This window comes from Thermobia domestica, chromosome 4, assembly GCF_964235325.1.
Source record: "Thermobia domestica chromosome 4, izTheDome1.hap1.1, whole genome shotgun sequence".
NCBI lineage: Eukaryota > Metazoa > Arthropoda > Insecta > Zygentoma > Lepismatidae > Thermobia > Thermobia domestica.
In genome coordinates, this window is record NC_137457.1 from 244,167,226 (window position 1) to 244,185,786 (window position 18,561).

The 18,561-nt window shown below is 30.7% G+C and overlaps 1 protein-coding gene across 1 annotated transcript in view; it reads right to left on the reverse strand.

Annotated features, from left to right (window-relative positions):
- The window catches only part of LOC145683476 (uncharacterized), an 82,542-nt gene that overhangs the window by 24,351 nt on the left and 39,630 nt on the right, over nucleotides 1-18,561 (reverse strand). Inside the window, exons 4-5 of the mRNA XM_081754806.1 lie at nucleotides 16,198-16,266; nucleotides 9,558-9,617 (exon numbers count right to left, since the gene is read on the reverse strand). Of these exons, the coding sequence (XP_081610932.1) occupies nucleotides 9,558-9,617; nucleotides 16,198-16,266 (129 nt within the window). The remainder of the gene's footprint in view (nucleotides 1-9,557; nucleotides 9,618-16,197; nucleotides 16,267-18,561) is intronic.

Sequence of the window (18,561 nt, forward strand, 5' to 3'; positions counted from 1 at the left end):
AGTACGTTGCCCTTGTACTATATAGATCCACAGCTAATGTAGTAGTAGTTCTAGTAGTAGTAGGAACGGGTTAGAAGCCCCGCAGGGGTTGTTTGGGTTTTGTTCTCGACATCAAATTGGCAAGAATGCTGAAACGTTTGGGATCGGCAAAAATGCTCGCTGCACCGAAGCGAAACGACTGAATGAGGAAATATGAACAAACGAGCAACGAAATTGTTCCTTACATTTGATAGTTGTTGTCTACATAGTCTACACGGGAAAAGGTGTAATGTAGATTACGTATAGATTACAGTAGACAATCGCGTAGACGTAAAATTATAGTTTACGGCACATCACTGGTTTCTATAGAGCAATAAAACTTTCCGATTCAGAAAAAGTTGTTTTACTTTTTGATTCAAAATGATGAAAATTTTCCGACTCATAAAACGTTCTTTAATTTTTCCATACAAGACACAAACTATTTCCATTTTTGAAACTTTGTTTCACTTGTTCCTACATAGTACTGAAAATTGTCTGAGTCATGAAAATTTTCACATTCTTTAAACGATGTTTCACATTTTAACATTTTTATACATGATTTCAATCAATTTTATGAATACTGAAAAACTGTTACTTGACCACTGATATTTGTTAAGAACAGAAAAATTTCCGTAAAAATATAGAAGAAAATTTTCCGCCTCACATCAAGACTAAACAACGATGTAGGAATACGTGGAGTATGTTTTTATGAATCGAGAAGTTTTCATCGCTGTACAGGACAAACAATTCTTCGATTCATGAAAAAATGTTTCACTTGCTCTACATAGTACTGAAAATTGTCTGAGTCATGAACATTTTCAGATTCTTTAAACGATCTTTCAATTTTTAAGATTTCTATATATAAATTCAATCAATTTTATGAATAGTGAGGAAGTGTTACTTTATCACTGATATTTGTTAAGAACGGAAAATTTTCCGGAAAAATATAGAAAAAAAATTTCCACATCACATCAAGGCGAAACCACGATGTAGGAATAAGTGGAGTATGTTTTTATGAATCGGAAAAATTTCCGTTTCAAACTTTTCCGGAAAATTTTCATCACTGTACAGGACAGACAATTCTTCGATTCATGAAAAATTGTTTCACTTGTTCCTACATAGTACTGAAAATTGTCTGAGCCATGAACATTTTCTGATTCTTTAAACGATCTTTCAATTTTTAAGATTTCTATATATAAATTTAATCAATTTTATGAATACTGAGGAAGTGTTACTTGATCACTGTTATTTGTTAAGAACGGAAAATTTTCCGGGAAAATATAGAAGAAAATTTTCCACCTCACATCACCGCCATGCAACGATGAAGGAATAAGTGGAGTGTTTTTATAAATCGGAAAATTTTCCGTTTCACAATTTTCCGGAAAATTTTCATCACTGGCTGCGAATATACTGAATAAGCAGTCGCGGACTGCCGACTACGAGTGGTTCTCCAGCTTGGGGGTTTGGGTAGGACTAACAACCTCATCCTGTAAGAAAAAGCACTTGCTCAGGGATATTCAAAAAAGCCTCGGACAAGGACTGACAACTTGACACGACCTTAGCAAAAGAAAATGGGCATGAGATTTGGAATATGGAATATTAGAAGTCTTTATAGGGCAGGCGCGTTAAAATTCGTAACGAGAGAGTTAGATAAATACAGGATGGACGTAGTACGAGTTCAGGAAGTTAGGTAAGAAGGAAGTGGATCTGTGAATTCCGGAAATTTTGCGTTCTTTTCGGGGAAGGTAATAAAAATCTCCAGTTAGGAATATGGTTTTTCGTTCATAAACGTATATTACCAGCAAATTCAACGGGTTGAATTTGTTACTGACAGACTTTCGTTTATTACTCTTAAGGGACGGTGGTGTGATATTATTGTTTTAAATGTGCATGCACCAACCGAAGATATGGATAACGATATAAAAGACAGTTTTTAAGAAAAAGTGGAACGGATATTTGAACAACTCCTGCGTTACCATATGAAAATTCTATTAGGGGATTTCAATGCGAATGTAGGACGAGAGGATATTTTCTAACCGGTTATAGGAAACGAAAGTCTGCATAAGGAAAGTAATGACAATCGGTGTTAGGCTCATGAACTTTGCAACATCCAAAAACCTAATCATGAAGAGTAGAAAATTCCCACATCGCGATGTTCATAAATACACCTGGGCATCACCAGACGGGAAAACACATAATGAAATTAATCACGTTTTAGTAGATAGAAGAAGACAATCTAACATAATTGATGTCCGGTCGTTTAGAGGGGCTGATTGTGACAATGACCACTACCTGGCAGCAGCGATAATATGAGAGAAGTAATCGTTGAATAAAGGTAATATTCGTTGTCCGAGAGAGGAGAGATTCAATTTAAAGAAATTAGGAGAGAGCCAGGTAAGAGAGAAATATCAGATTGAAGTTTTTGAATAGATTCTCGGCTTTGGAAGATTCGGAGTGCACTAGTGTTGAGGATACCTGGATTGAAATAAGAGATAACATTAAAATTTCAGCAAAAGAAAAATTGGGACACGCGGAAATACGTAGGAACAAACCATGGTTCAACCAGGAATGTATAAAACTAGCAGAGAAGAGTAAACAGGCAAAATAACCCTGGCTACAAAATCCGAATGAAATGATTACACAAAATTTAACAGATATCAGGCGGGAAACTTTCATAACTTTTAGAACAAAGAAACGCGATTTTCCGAAAGCTAAAATTAAGGAACTTGAAGATAATAGTAAAAATAAAAACATACGGGACATGTATAAGGGAATCAACGAATTTAAGAAAGACTATCAACCTCGTGCTTATATATTAAAGAAGGTACAGTTCTCACTGACAGGGATAGCATCTTAAATAGATGGAAAGATTTCTTTGATGATTTGCTTAACACGCAACCAAAAACTAGTGTACGTAGAGAAAAAGAGATACACACCGCAGAACCGTATATTCCAGAACCCAACCGAATAGAAGTAGAAACCGCTATAAAGAAATTAAAGAAACACAAATCTCTGGGTGTGGATGGAATTCCGGCTGAGTTAATTTTAGCTGGAGGTGAAACATTGTGGAACAAGATACACAAACTCATTTTCCTTATCTGGAACAAGGAAGAATTGCAACAAGAGTGGAAAGAATCAATCATTGTTCCAATTCACAAGAAAGGCGACAAAAGTGACTGTAATAATTATCGAGGCATTTCTCTTCTGTCAACATCCTATAAAATCCTTTCATGTATTTTATTAGCAAGACTGACTCCATACGCAGATGAAATTATTGGAGATTATCAGTGCGGAATTAGGCGAAATCGATCAACTATCGACCAAATATTTACCACTCGCCAAATACTCGAAAAAAGTGGGAATATAATACCCCGGTACATCAACTATTTATTGATTTTAGAAAGGCGTAAGACTGGGTTAGGAGAGGAACTTTATACAAAGTTCTTACAGAACTTGGAATACCTTAACGCTAATTAGGTTAATTAAGATATGTTTAAATGAATCTCAAAGTAATGTCAGGGTTGGAAAATTTTTTGTCCACGAGCTTTCACGTCGAAAATGGCCTGAAACAAGGAGATGTGTCGTCGCCATTATTATTTAACTTCGTTCTGGAATACGCTATAAGGAAAATCAAAGATAGCCGCCAGGGCCTAGAGTTGAACGGTATTCACCAGGTTATGGCATATGCTGATGATGTAAATTTAATAGGGGGTGATAGGAAGACAATAGAAAGAAATGCAGAGATCTTATTAAATGCTTGGAGGGACATGGGTTTAAAAGTAAATGCAGAGAAAATTAAATACATGGAAGTACGTCGCGACAGGAATACAGGAAATTATGGATGTGTTAAAATATTAAATAATACTTTTGATAAAGTGGATAGTTTCTAATATCTAGTATCAATATTAACAGAGGAAAATCATATTCACGGAGAAATTAAATGTCGACTAAAAACAGGGAATTCGTGTTAATATTCGGTTCAAAATCTCTTGTCGTCGCGAATTCTGTCGAGGAATTTGAAGCTTAAAATATACATAACGATAATCATGGCTGTTGTTTTGTATGGCTGCGAAACATGGTCACTTACTCTGAGGGAAGAACATAGACTGAAAGTATTTGAGAACAAGATCCTGAGACGAATATTCGGACCTAAGAGGAACGGGAATAGGGAATGGCGGAGACTTCATAACGAGGAAATACATAATTTATATGGTTTACCCAACATTGTTAGGGTCGCCAAGTCTAGGAGGCTTAGATGGGCGGGTCATGTAGCTAGAATGGAAGAAAGTGGAAACGCTTTCAAGGTTTTGACTCGAAGCCTAATCGGAAAACGACCATTTGGAAGACCTAGGCGCAGATGGGAGGTCAATATTAAGATGGATCTCGCAGATATTGGAATACAAAGTAAAAAACTGGATGCAGTTAGGTAAGGAGAAAAGTCAGTGGAGAGCTTTTGTTAACGGGGCATTGAACCTCCGGTTTCCATAGGCCATTGAGTTAGTCAGTTAGTTAAAATATATTAGGTAAAAGGAAATGAGAAGAATAATTTTTACAGCACGTGAATAAATAGGTTGTTGGATGGATAATGAACATTTAGCATTTCTGTGTGCAATAAGCTATATGAGACCTAATCCTACAAATTAAGGGACCTGAACCACAAACTTTCCCATCAGGAGTGAAATCTGAGTCTTCTGCTTCAAATACTTGTAAGCTAGTCTCCTGGCAACGGGACAACTCAATATGTTGGCCAATATAGAAAATCAAGTTTATACGGAAATTAGTAGTGACAATCTGAACTGATATAGATATATATATAGGATCAGATTAAAATTGGAATATTTACTTATTACGTCGAACGTTATGTATTACTAAATTATTAGTTCATTTGAAAGAGACAAACAGTCTTGTCCTGATTCATAATAATTCTGCAAGTAAAGAATAAATGAAAAAGTAAGCGTATATCATATGTATGTAACAAGATAAGTTTTATGAATGTTTAAATTCATGCTTAATAAATTTATTTATATATACATATACATATACATACATACATACATACATACATACATACATACATACATATATATATATATATATATATATATATATATATATATATATATATATATATATATATATAATTTTTAAAAAAATGGTACTCACATCTGTGACACGAAATAAAATTAAAATATTAGTGTTCCTTGAATATTATGTAGTTTTCAGAGAAACTACAACAGTTTAGTGTTAAGATGCCATCAGAATGTACATAACATATATAGCATTGAAATATTATGTTAATTACTTTAGGAACAGTTTAGTATTAAGGAAAATAAAGTATATTTTTAAAGGAAAAAAGCTTCTGAGGTCAACACAAACCGGCTCACAGGAAGCAGACACTAACAAGTATAGGTAGCGGATACTAACACAAAGTATGTTACAGAATTTTCTGAATGATTTGAGTGAGAAATTAAAACGAAATGAAAAGGACCAGGCACAACTCAATACTAAATTATAAAAATAAATACACAAAATGGATCCATTTCCTAATACAATTAAGGATAATTTTATGATTATATTACATCCTACTTTCTTTTTAATGTGTAGATTTTAGGCATGCATGATTGATCGTTCAGGGTTTTGAAACAATTTGTGGCTACATGACAATAGTAGGAAGTAGAAACCAAGAGTATGTATAACGAATCAAGTTCCTACTCGTGCGAAATGTCAGTCCACAATAGACAGATAATTTTAGGTACAGCAATCGCCTTAAATTTAGGACCTATTCCACTAAGTATAACAATTTTGTTGCTACCAATAACCGAACATGTGGCAAAAATAGTGTTTCTTCGTTTGGAAGGAATAAGAGACCAAAATTACAATTCAAATAATTTTCGTATTTCCTGCAATATTAATAATTTCGTTTCTTCGTAGAAACAATATCGTGCATAAGTATCGAAATATATTCGATCCAGCGCTATGAATACACAGGAAGCCTGAACAAACTACAAACCTAACGTAACCATTAATATTAGCGAAAATACCATCCCGTTCATGAGTTATATTTTTAGATACGGAATAAATTTATTCATCGAGAAGGAAGCTAATTAAAGTTCGGTAAGACTTGGAAAGTACTCATTATAGATTGCAATTTTCATTTCATAATTAAATAACTTTATTTTACGTTTTCCTCAAAACCAATGTTATATGTTTCATAGGAGTGATGAGCTTTGTGCTTATTCACCTCAATTTATGGGTTGAATAGTTAGCAAATTTGGATGTTTAGTTTCATATGTTTGCTTTCATTAAGTTTCTATTAATTTATCTGTTTGATTTTATTTTTGTTTAATTATCGTTTTAAAGCCAATTTCTTGTCGCTTTAATTATATACTACTTAATTTATTTAAACAGTTTTATTACGATTTCGAAATCTGTATGACTCTGAAGACCGTGAAATCATTCTTCCTGCTTTCTTTTTTTTAATTTAGATCCCTTGTTTCATTATCATACATATCTACTTGATTTCCCTCTGAACACAGTCTTGATGTATGTTGATATCAATAAATTCCAGTGTTATTTATATGCTTAAGCACAATATTTATAATTAATAAGTGCATGGAAATTTTCAATGAAGATATAAAATTTTCAACTTATGTGAAAATTGACATTATTAAGTGTAACTTGGAGAAAAATATAAGAAATGTTCGGTGAAATAAAGGTCAGTACAATGATAAGATATACAAATATTGTAAAGACAATTAATGTGTTTTCATAAATAATATATAATAAGCTTTCTTTTACGAGGCTCAAATAATAAGTTTGGATATATATATACAGGTCTTCAAATCTGATAAATCCTAATTAAAATCGCTGACAAAATACATATAAAAATTGCCATGTAACTTCACTATTTGTCATTTCCTAAATTTCGATAACATATATATTTATTAATTTCCCTGAAAATGGTATCCAGTACATACGCTCTAACGTTAGTTACGTAAAAATTTGATATATCGAAAACGAAAGAAATTAGACCATTAAAGTACTCATTAAATATTTTGCATATTGCCTTTAACAGTTTAAAAACCCTACTTACTTTAACGTTTTTCTAAAGCAAATATATAATGTTTCATAGATGTGACGGAAGTTGTGTTTATCGAACTAAAACTATATGATGCAGAGATAGCAAATTTGGACATTTTCTGTCAAGTGTTTGGTTTCATTAAGTGTAACATTTTCATGTTAATCTTTTGGTTGGTTTAAATGGCAATTACTTGTCGTTTCAATTATAAATTGCTTAATGTATTGCAATAGCTTTTTCACGATTTCCAAGTTTTTCTTTGATTCCGAAGGCCCAAAAATAATTCTTCTTGTACTTTTCAATCTTTAGATTTTTGTTCCAATATGAAATATATCTATTCATTGTTGAGATGAGACATATCTGTTCATACATTGTTTAGACTATTTTTGTAGTATTATATGTTATTATAAATTTCTTTTACCACATTTTTCCTTTTCGTTTCTATTTCACAACATAAATCAATATCTTTAACTTTTATATTTATGATGTTACAAGTTGCACTGATTATCCATGTTGGCAATTTCTGGAGTATATTATTCCTTGGTTAACCGAAATAAAATATGTCAAATTTATCTGGTCGCGTGTTTCGATGTGACAGATGAATATGGAAGGAAGAAATAAGTTCATTACAGTCAACCTTACCACTAAATATTTTATAAACGAACATCGTACTAACTAGTGTTCTTTGTTGTAAACTACTAATACCAAAATTAGTATTTAGAGAGTAACTGCTATCTGTCTTTGAATATACGGGTGTTGCTTTGAACGTTTAGATGCCTTAAAAATACTGATTGAATTGTTTCCTAGCTTTAGGATATTTTTGAAGAGCGGATTCCAAATAGAACTTGCATACTCCAATTTTGAACGAACATAGACTTCATAAAGTCTTTGGACTGTTTTAGTTTCTCTATTCTTGCCCAGCTCTAAGTATGTATCAAAATATCTATGAGCTTCATTAATGATGTTGTCAATAAGACCATCGAATGTTAATTTGGAATCATATGATATCTAAGTCCCTAACTGTTTCCAGAGTTAGTAGTATTAGGTTGTTCATTGAATATGGAAAATATGTTGGTACCTTTCGTTTTGTAAATATCATTACTTTACATTTGTTAACGTATATTTGAAGAAAATTTCCTTCACACTGCTTAACGACAGAGATGACAATGCGTTGGATTTTTTTACTCTCGTAAACAGTATCTATTAAATAGAAATTTTTAGATCATCTGCAAATAATAGTTTATTTGGTTTTGTGTGCAACTAGGAAGGTCATTCAAAATAGTAAGAAAAGCAAGTGTCCCAGGTTGGAAACCTGAGGGACACCAGACAGTACTGAATAATCGTCACCCTTTATATCCTACAAATTGTTTATGATTTTGTAAATAAGATGGGAATAGTTTAATAAGACATAACGGAAAATGAAACTGATTGCGCTTTTGCAATATTTACTATGATTTACGATATCAAAAGCTTTTGAAAAATGTGTGTAAATTACGTCAACCTGATCGTCCTGATGCAGTGAATGTGTAATATAGTTGGTCATTTTGCTAAGATTTGTTAGTGAGAATCTACGTTTTAGAAAACCATGCTGACACTCTGAAATTGATGATGAGACGTGCTTCATATAACGTTGGTATAAAATAGTTAAGATGGTAATTGAGGTATATTATAACCGATGATCGGGAACGAGAACCTATGACGTTAAGATCCAATTACACAAAGTGATGCCTTGAAAATTATGTCCAAACGTGATGAAAACAAAATAGCATTTTTGGAGTTACGTTCGTATGGTTCTCATGCCATGATTATTAAATCTTAATAGGAGTAAGATATAAAAAATATTCATTGAAATTGTCGACAACAAAATGATAAAATATAAGTGAACTAATTAGTATTATTGATTTTTAATAATGTAAAGACCTTTAATGTAATGTTATAAATAATATTTAATAAATTTTGGCTAATGAAGCTCAACTAGTAAATTTTGGTATATATGCATATTATTATATTTCATTAGTTGCAATTAAAATCACTTTTCAGGTACAAAAAAGAAATTTGCATGTACCCACGCGGCTTTTCATTTCCTAAGTTTTGATGTCATAATATATAATGACGAAACTATGTGAATTATGTTTTACATCGTGAAGCATTAAACCGTGAAGAAGAAAAGAATCAATTTACATCAAATCATAGTGTTTTTATTAAGTACAGGATGAGCTCAATATCGAATGAGTAAAATATAAAATAATATCTTATTAGAATACGTAAAAACATAGTTTTTTGAATACTTTATTTACATTTAGAAACTTGCAAGGTATATTCAAACTGTAACATTCTATGAATATTTGTAGCACATTCTAAATTATCAAGTTATAAATGCTTGTTGTAATATTAATTTTAACTTTCATTATGAATTGAAACTAATATTAATTATCAGTTTAGAGACTTTGGATATACTTACTATTAGTTTTATGTCCAAATGCTTGAAGTATCATCCTTCCTTCATCGTATTTTCTATGACCTGAAGAGGTAAACTTTATTTAACATTAGCATTATTTCCGGTTAAAAATACATTTTGTTAGTTCCTGTTTTTTCCCTTACATATGTTTCGAACAAGGCTTGGTTGATATTTTTTAAAATCTAAGATTAAATATATCTAATGCCTGAAACTTTGTATCAAAGTATTGAATTTTGCATATAACATAAATATTTCGATAATATATAATTCATAATTTATACTTGTTTTAACTGAATTTTTGTACGTCTTTTAGCATCAAACATTTTAAATTTTCGAAACCTTTATAGAATAAGACAAATATGATACCACACTGAAATTTACAACTATTTTCGCAACAGATTATTGCAAAAAGTTCACTCTGTCTTAACTATTTTACACAAAGTAGTGAGGAAAAGAGTGTTTCACTACCACGAATGAAACTCAGCTTGCAGCAAGTAACTTGAGAGTAATCTGATACTACCATTGATCGTGATGAAGATGTATTCTGACTATTTATTTTCACAATCTCCGGATCATATACTTATGCATATAGTCTAGATATGATCAATAATACTAAAAGATAATGGTTTTGACAAGCTGACAACGATAAGTGAAATTACGTTACTAAATTCAGTAAACGTGTTTTCTCATACAAATATTAAAATTTTGTATTTAGGGTTTCAAGACTGTGGCTTGAACAATTACATACACTTAGCGATTAAAAATCTAAAGGATACCTTGTATATTATGTGGTATTATGTTATATTAGCTGGAAATTTCGAGATTTTATTGAATACACATTACAGTATTTATGAAACTTTTTACTCTTGGAAATATTTTTCAGCGAGTAAAGTTTTAGACCTAAATTATGTTGTATTACGCCATATTAGCAGGGTAACACGGATTCGATCGAACACTCATTGCAGTACTTATGCTTATTTTACTCTTTGGAGTTTTTTGTAGACGTAAAGAAAAAAGAAGTTACTGAATTTGGTACATAAAGTTTATAAGTAATGATTGCAGATACTTTCGTTATTATCTTAAGTGTTTCCTCATGCCTGCTATTAGATCAAAACATTTAGAGGTATTTTTTGCAAGTAATAATTTCAGATTTAAACAGGTACTATTAATTAATTATGCTGACATTTAACATTTAAGCACTCTTAAATAAAAGTCACGTAACGGCGATGAGCAATCAAGGATGTAATCGATAAAGCTTTTTGAAATATGGATTCCCAGTACACATAACATTCCTTGTAAATTGAAATAATCATTTAGATTGCATTGTCATATTTATGGAGAGGAGAATATATTATGTAAAAGCAAATGAGAAGATTAATTTGTGCAGAACGCGGATAAGTAGGTTGTTGGATGGATAATGAACATTTAACATTTTTGTGTGCAATAAGTTATGAGAGCTATTCCTACAAATTCAGGGACCTGAACCACAAACTGTTTCATCAGGAGTGAGTCTTCTGCTTCAAATACTTGTAAGCTAGTCTCATGGCGACGGGACAACTCAATATGTTGGCCAATATAGGAAATCAAGTTTATACGGAAACTAGTAGTGACAATCTGAACTGATTTGGATAAGTCTAGGATCAGAATAAAATTGGAATATTTACTTATTACTTCGAACGTTATGTATTCTTAAATTATGAGTTCATTTAAAAGAGACCAACTGTGTTGTCCCAAATCATAATAATTCTGCAAATCTATTATATAAAAGAGAACGCACAAATCCTTTGTTAGCTCATCACGCTAATACGGCTGAACCAATTTCTTTTATTTTTGGGGGGTTATTAGGATTTGGACCCTAGATGGTTTTTATCATATCACTTTAATTTTTAATTACCAGTGTCTTGAGATAATTGACCATTCAAGTGTCCATAACGTACAAATCCTTTGTTAGTTCATCATAGGTATAAAAATAAACGTATTTATATGCAACCCGCATGACCGTGTCACTCGGCGGGTTAACATAAATGACAGGCGATATAATGTTAACATGGTTTTTATCATATCAATTGAAAGCGAAAAAGTAAAAATTATCTAATTAACAAGGTTTATTGCGTTCCGGGGTGACCCCAGCGAAGCGGGGTGAACGCTGCTAGTAAAGAATAAATGAAAAAGTGGGTGTATATCAGACGTACGTAACCAGATAAGTTTTATGAATGTTTCCATTCATATTTAGAAAATTAATAGGCCTATATAAAATATTAGTGTTCCTTGATTATTATGTAATTTTCAGGGAAACTACAACAGTTTAGCGTTAATACATCAGAATGTACATAACTTATATAGCATTTGAATATTACGTTAATTACTTCAAGAACAGTTTAGGGATTATTGAGAAATGAAAATAAATTATATTTTAAAATGTATATCTTTCTGAGGCCAACAGAAACCGACTCAAATGTAGCGGATGCTACCAACTACATATAGCGGATACAAACAGAAAGTATGTTACAAAACTTTGTTAATTATTTGAGGGAGGATTTAAAACAAAATCTAAAGAATCAGGCACAATCCAACGCTAAATTAGAACTATAAATACTCAAAATTGATCCGTTTCCATATAACATTAAAGATAATTTTATGGTGATATGACATCCTGCTTTCCTTTTAATGTCTAGATTTTAAACATGTATGATTGATCGTTTAAGATTTTCAAACAATTTGTTGCTACATGACGATACTAGGATGTCAAAACAAATAATATGTATAAGGAATCAAGTTCTTTATTCGTGCGAATGTCAGTCCACAAACGACGGTTAATTATAGGTACAGAAAGAGCCTTAAATTTGTGATCAATTACACTAATTATAACAATTCTGTCGCTACCAATAACCACACATGTAGTAATAATATTCCTTGTTCGTTTGGAAGCAATACGAGACCAAAATTACTATTTAAAAAATTTCCGTATTTGTTACAATAATAATAATTTCCTTTCTGCGCAGAAACAATATGGTTAATAAGTATTGGAATACATCCGATAACATCCGCGGCCCTATGAATATAAAGGATGCCTGGACAAACTACAAACCTAACGTAGCCACTAAAATGAGGTAAATGCCATTCAGGACATGCGTTATATTTTTAGGCAAGAAAAAAATTTTATTCATAGAGAACGAAGTTAATTAAAACTCTCTAAGACTTGGAAAGTACTTATTACAGACCTCGCAATTTCCATTTCATAATTAATTAACTTCACCTATTTTTACGATTTCCTCAAAACAAATATAAAATGTTTCATAGGAGAAATAAACTGTGTTCATCCACCTCAATTTATATGTTGAGTAGCTATCAAAGTTGGATGTTTAGTGTCACATGTTTGCTTTTATTAATTTTTCATTAGTTTATGTGTTTGATTTTATTTTTGTTTATTTTTCGGTTTTAACGCCAATATCTTGTCGTTTTAATTATACACTACTTAATTTATTTCAGCAGTTTATTACGATTCCCAAATCTCTATGATTCTGAAGACCGAGAAATCATCCTATCTGTTTTCTTTTTCATTTAGATTCATTTGTTTCAATATCATATATATCTATTTCATTTCCCTCTGATCGTAGAGTTCATGTACGTTAATATCAATAAATTCCAGTGTTATTTACATGCTTAAGCACAATATTTATAATTATAACTGCATGGAAATTTTCAATGAAGATATAAAATTTTCAAATTATATGAATATTGACATTATTAAGTGTAACTTGGAGAGAAATGTAAGAAATGTTCGGTGAAATAAAGGTCAGTACAATGATAAGATATATAAATATTGTAAACACAATTAATGTGTTTTCATAAATAATATATAATAAGCTTTCTTTTACGAGGCTCAAATAATAAGTTTGGATATATATACAGATCTCATCTGATAAGTCCTAATTAAAATCGCTGACAAAGTACATATGAAAATTGCCATGTAACTTCCGAATTTGCCATTTCTTAAATTTCGATAACATATATGTATATTAATTTCCCTGAAAATGGTTTCTGGCAATGGTTCCCGGGAAATGGTTTCCGGCATACGCTCTTACGTAATAAATTTGATTTATCAAAAAAGAAAGAAATTAGACTTGGAAAGTACTCATTAAGTACTTTGCATTTTGCGTTTAACAATTTTAAAACTCTACTTACTTTTACCTTTTTCTAAAACAAATGTAATATGTGTCATAGATTCCATGCAAGTTGTGCTTTTCGAACTAAAACTATATAGTGAAGAGGTAGCAAATTTGGATATTTTATCTCATATGTTTGGTTTCATTAAGTGCAGCATTTTCATGTTAATCTTTTGGTTGGTTAAACCGTTTAAATGGCAATTACTTGTCGTTTCAATTATAAATTGCCTAATGTATTCCAATAGCTTTCCCACGATTTCCAAGTTTTTCTTTGATTCCGAAGACCAAAAAATAATTCTTCCTGTACTTTTCAACCTTTAGATCTTTTTGTTCCAATATGAAATATATCTATTTACTATTGAGATGAAACATATCTGTTCATACATTGTTTAGACTATTTTAAGGGTACTATATATTATTATAAATTCCTTTTACCACATTCTTCTTATAGGTTTCTATTTTACAACATAAATCAATATCTTTAACACTTTTATTTATGCTGTTGTAGGTTGCACTGATTATCAACGTTGGCAATTCGTGGAGTATATTATACCTTGCTTAACCGGAATAAAATATGTCAAATCTATCTGGTCGCGTATTTCGATGCGAAAGATGAATAAGGAAGGAAGAAATAAGTTAATTAGAATTAACGTTACAATTAAATATTTTACATAAAAACATCATACTAAATATTGTTCTTCGTTGTAAACTACTAATACCAAAATAGTATTTAGAGAGTACCTGCTATCTGTTTATGAATATACGTGTGTTTCTTTGAACGTTAGATGCCTTAAAAAAAATTGATTGAATTGTTTCCTAGTTTTGCAATATTTCTGAAGAGCGGATTCCAAATAGAACTTGCATACTCCAATTTTGAACGAACATAGACTTCATAGTCTTTGAAGTGTCTTAGTTTTTCTGAATTGTTGCCCAGCTCTAAGTATCTATCAAAGAGATCTATGAGTTTCATTAATGATGTTGTGAATAAGACCATCGAATGTTAGTTTGGAATCATATAAGATATTGAAGTCTCTAACTGCTTCCACAGTTAGTAGCATTAGGTTGTTCATTGAATATGGAAAACATGTTGATACCTTTCGTTTTGTAAATGTCAGTACTTTACATTTGTGAACGTATATTTGAAGTAAATTTTCCTTACACTACTTAACGACAGAGATAACATTGCGTGGGAGCTTCTCACAGGTGTAAACAGTATCTATTAAATATAAATTTCTAGATCATCTGCAAGAAATAGTTTTTTGATTTTGTGTGAAACTAGGGAGGTCATTAATAAATAGTAAGAAAAAGCAAGTGTCGCAGGTTGGAAACCTGAGGAACATCGGCCAGTACTGAATAATCGGAATTCTTTATATCCTACAAATTGTTTATGGTTTTGTAACTAAGATGGAAATGGTTTAATAAGAGATAACGGAAAATGAAACTGATGGCGTTTTTGTAATAATTTACTATGACTTAAGATAACAAAAGCTTTTCAAAATGGATGTAAATTACGTCAATCTGATCGTCCTGATCCAGTGAATGTGTAATATAGCATTTAAGTTTGCGAAGATTAATTAGTGTGGATCTACGTTTTGGAATGCAATGCTGGCAGTCTGATATTGATGATGAGACGTGCTTTATATAGCTTTGGTATAGAATAGTTAAGATGGTAATTGAGGTATATTATAACCGATGATTGGGAACGAGAACACATGACGTTACGTTCCAATTACACAAAGTGATGCCTTGAAAATTATGTCCAAACGTGATGAAAAGAAAAACAACATTTTTGGAGTTACGTTCGTATGGTTCTCATGCGATGATTATTAAATGTTAATAGGACTAAAAGATAGGAAATGTTCATTGAAATAGTGGATTACAAAATGATAAAATAGAGTTGAACTAATAATTATTATTGATTTTTAATATTGTGCAGGCAATTAATTTAATGTTATAAATAATATTTAATAAATTTTCTTATTGAGGCTCAACAAATAACTGGATATATATATGCATATTATCATATTTAATTAGTTGCGATTGAAATCAATTTCCAGGTACATAAAGGAAATTTGCATGTAGCCACGCGGCTTTTTATGTCCTAAGTTTTTATGTCATAATACAGAATGATGAAACTAAGTGAATTATGTTTTACATTCCGCAGTATTAAACTGTGGAGAAGAAAAGAAATAATTTTCATCAAATCATAGTGTTTTATATTAAGTACAGGAGGAGGTCAATATCGAATGAGTAAAAAATAAAATATCTTATTAGAATATGTAACAAGATAGTTTTATGAATACTTTATTTATATTTAGAAACTTGCAACGTATATTCAAACTGTAACATTCTACGAATATCTGTAGCACATTTTAAAATTATCAAGTTATAAGTGCTTGTTGTAATATTAATTTTAAGTTTCATTATGAATTGAAAGTAATATTAATTATCAATTTATAGACTTTGGATATACTTACCTTTAGGTTTATATTCCAATGCGGGAGTTCCTGGATGTACCATCTCTGTTTCTTTGTATTTTTTACTACCTGAAGAGGTAAAATTTAACATTAGCATTATTTCCTGTTAAAAATATATTTTGTTATTTCCTTTTTTTCTCTTTACATTTGTTTCAAATTAGCCTTTCTTTATATATTTTTTAAAATGTTGTATCAAATATATCTAATGCCTAAAACTGTGGATCAAAATATTGAATTTTCCATATAAAATAAATATTTCGGTAGTATATAACTCACAATTCATACTTGTTTTAACTGACTTTTTGTACGTCTTTTAGCATCAATCATTTTAAATTTTCGAAGCCTTTATCGAATAGGAAAGATATGATACTACACTGAAATTTACATCTATTTTAGCAACAGATTACTGTAGAAAGTTCACTCTCTCTTAACTATTTTACATAATGTAGTGAAGAAAAGAGTGTTTAACTACCATGAATGAAAACAATGATTTTTCTTCAATAGTCAAGTTGACAAAATTTACACTTATTGACTGCAATACTTACGTTAGAACAAATCGTAGCCAGACTGAGTTTTATTGATAGGAACCAAGGGATGAAATGTATCTTGAATTACCAATCTACTTTCTACAAGTTTCCAGCAATACACAGAAACATTTAAGATTTTCCAGGTAGGAGAACAAAGTTCACAATACTCTTATGTTCAGTTACGTTCTATTATTTTTCAATAATAATAATAATAATAATAATAATAATAATAATAATAATAATAATAATAATAATAATAATAATAATAATAATAATAATAATTATATTATTATTATTATTATTATTATTATTATTATTATTATTATTATTATTATTATTATAGGTTTTTATACCCGCAGCCTGAAAGAATACACATGTTGTGTTTCATGATTTCTTCCCTTAATACATTTTCAGTGTGTCTTTGGATACTGCTAAGTATTTAGCAAGTGGAATTATTGTGATGATACATCCATTGTATTTTATTTTTACAGATATTTCGTACTCTTTCCAGCATCGGTTTTTATAACTTCGACGAATACATCGGATGAGAAAGTTATAGTAAGGTATTGGAAATATACAAGGAATACAAATATTTTCTATATACCTTACAACCATGGTGAAAATTGATTTTAAATAATTACTATAATAATATAAAAATATATTATGAAGAGAATTAATAGTAGTATTAATCAAAATGTGAAAAGATAATATAATAAAAGAATATTTAAAAGTAAAATGAAAGAAGAAAGGAAAATATTGAAAAGTAATAGAAATAAAGTTAAAATGAACGAAACAATCGTGAACGAACCAAATAAAACATAATTCCATAATCGTACTAAGATATACTCAATTTACATCACTAACAATCGTATCTTAATCACAGCAAATCTTTCAACTAAAGTATATGAACAAACAACGTATACACAAAAATACATGTAATAATGTTTAAGGCGTAATGAATACTAAGGAAAATTACAGTGTACGCGGTTATTTGCTGCTGAGAAAAGAAGAGTTGAAATTAGGTTAAATTCCTCCTCCTGTGAAGCCAGAGAAAAGTGGATTACGATAATTTGTAATGTGATGGGTAATTAATGAGTAAACGCCTTTACGAATGTCACCCATTCTGCATGGAAAGAATGAACACTCAAATAGATCGCAGCTACTATTCCTCGTCTCCATTGTCCTTTCATAATTTAACATAACTGGCGATCAAGAAACCACAACTGTCTCGCTTTAGCAAAAAATTTATTATCCCATGTTATCTTTACATCATATACTTTTCACTTTTATAGGATTAATATGTTCTCCAACTGTTTTCCAATAATGGTTGCAGTAGGCCTCAAGTGAGAAGACTAATCTTTATTCAACAACTAGCACAACCTAGCTGTGTTGTGTTTTCCAGTTATCTACATCAGATTCGCTCTCTCATTTTCAACTATTGATTGTGATCTGAGGATCACAGATACCAATCAGATAATACTTCAAAATAATATTCCTTCTACACCTTATTACCCTAACTGAGTTCCAAAATATACTATAGATCAGCTTCCATTCTTTCTAATTCTTCCAATTACACAGTATGATATGTTCCTGTACCATGTATAAACGTTGTTTAGGCAATTAGCTCCTATTACTAACTACGTGTTGAAATAAGATACTGGCGTGATAATCAAATTTTGTTGTTTCAAACTTTCTTTAACAGTACATTCATGTTGTGTACTCAGCTTGCAGCAAGTAACTTGAGAGTAATCTGATAATACCATTGATCGTGATGAAGATGTATTCTATCTATTTTCACAATCTCCGGATCATATACTTATGCATATAGTCTAGATGT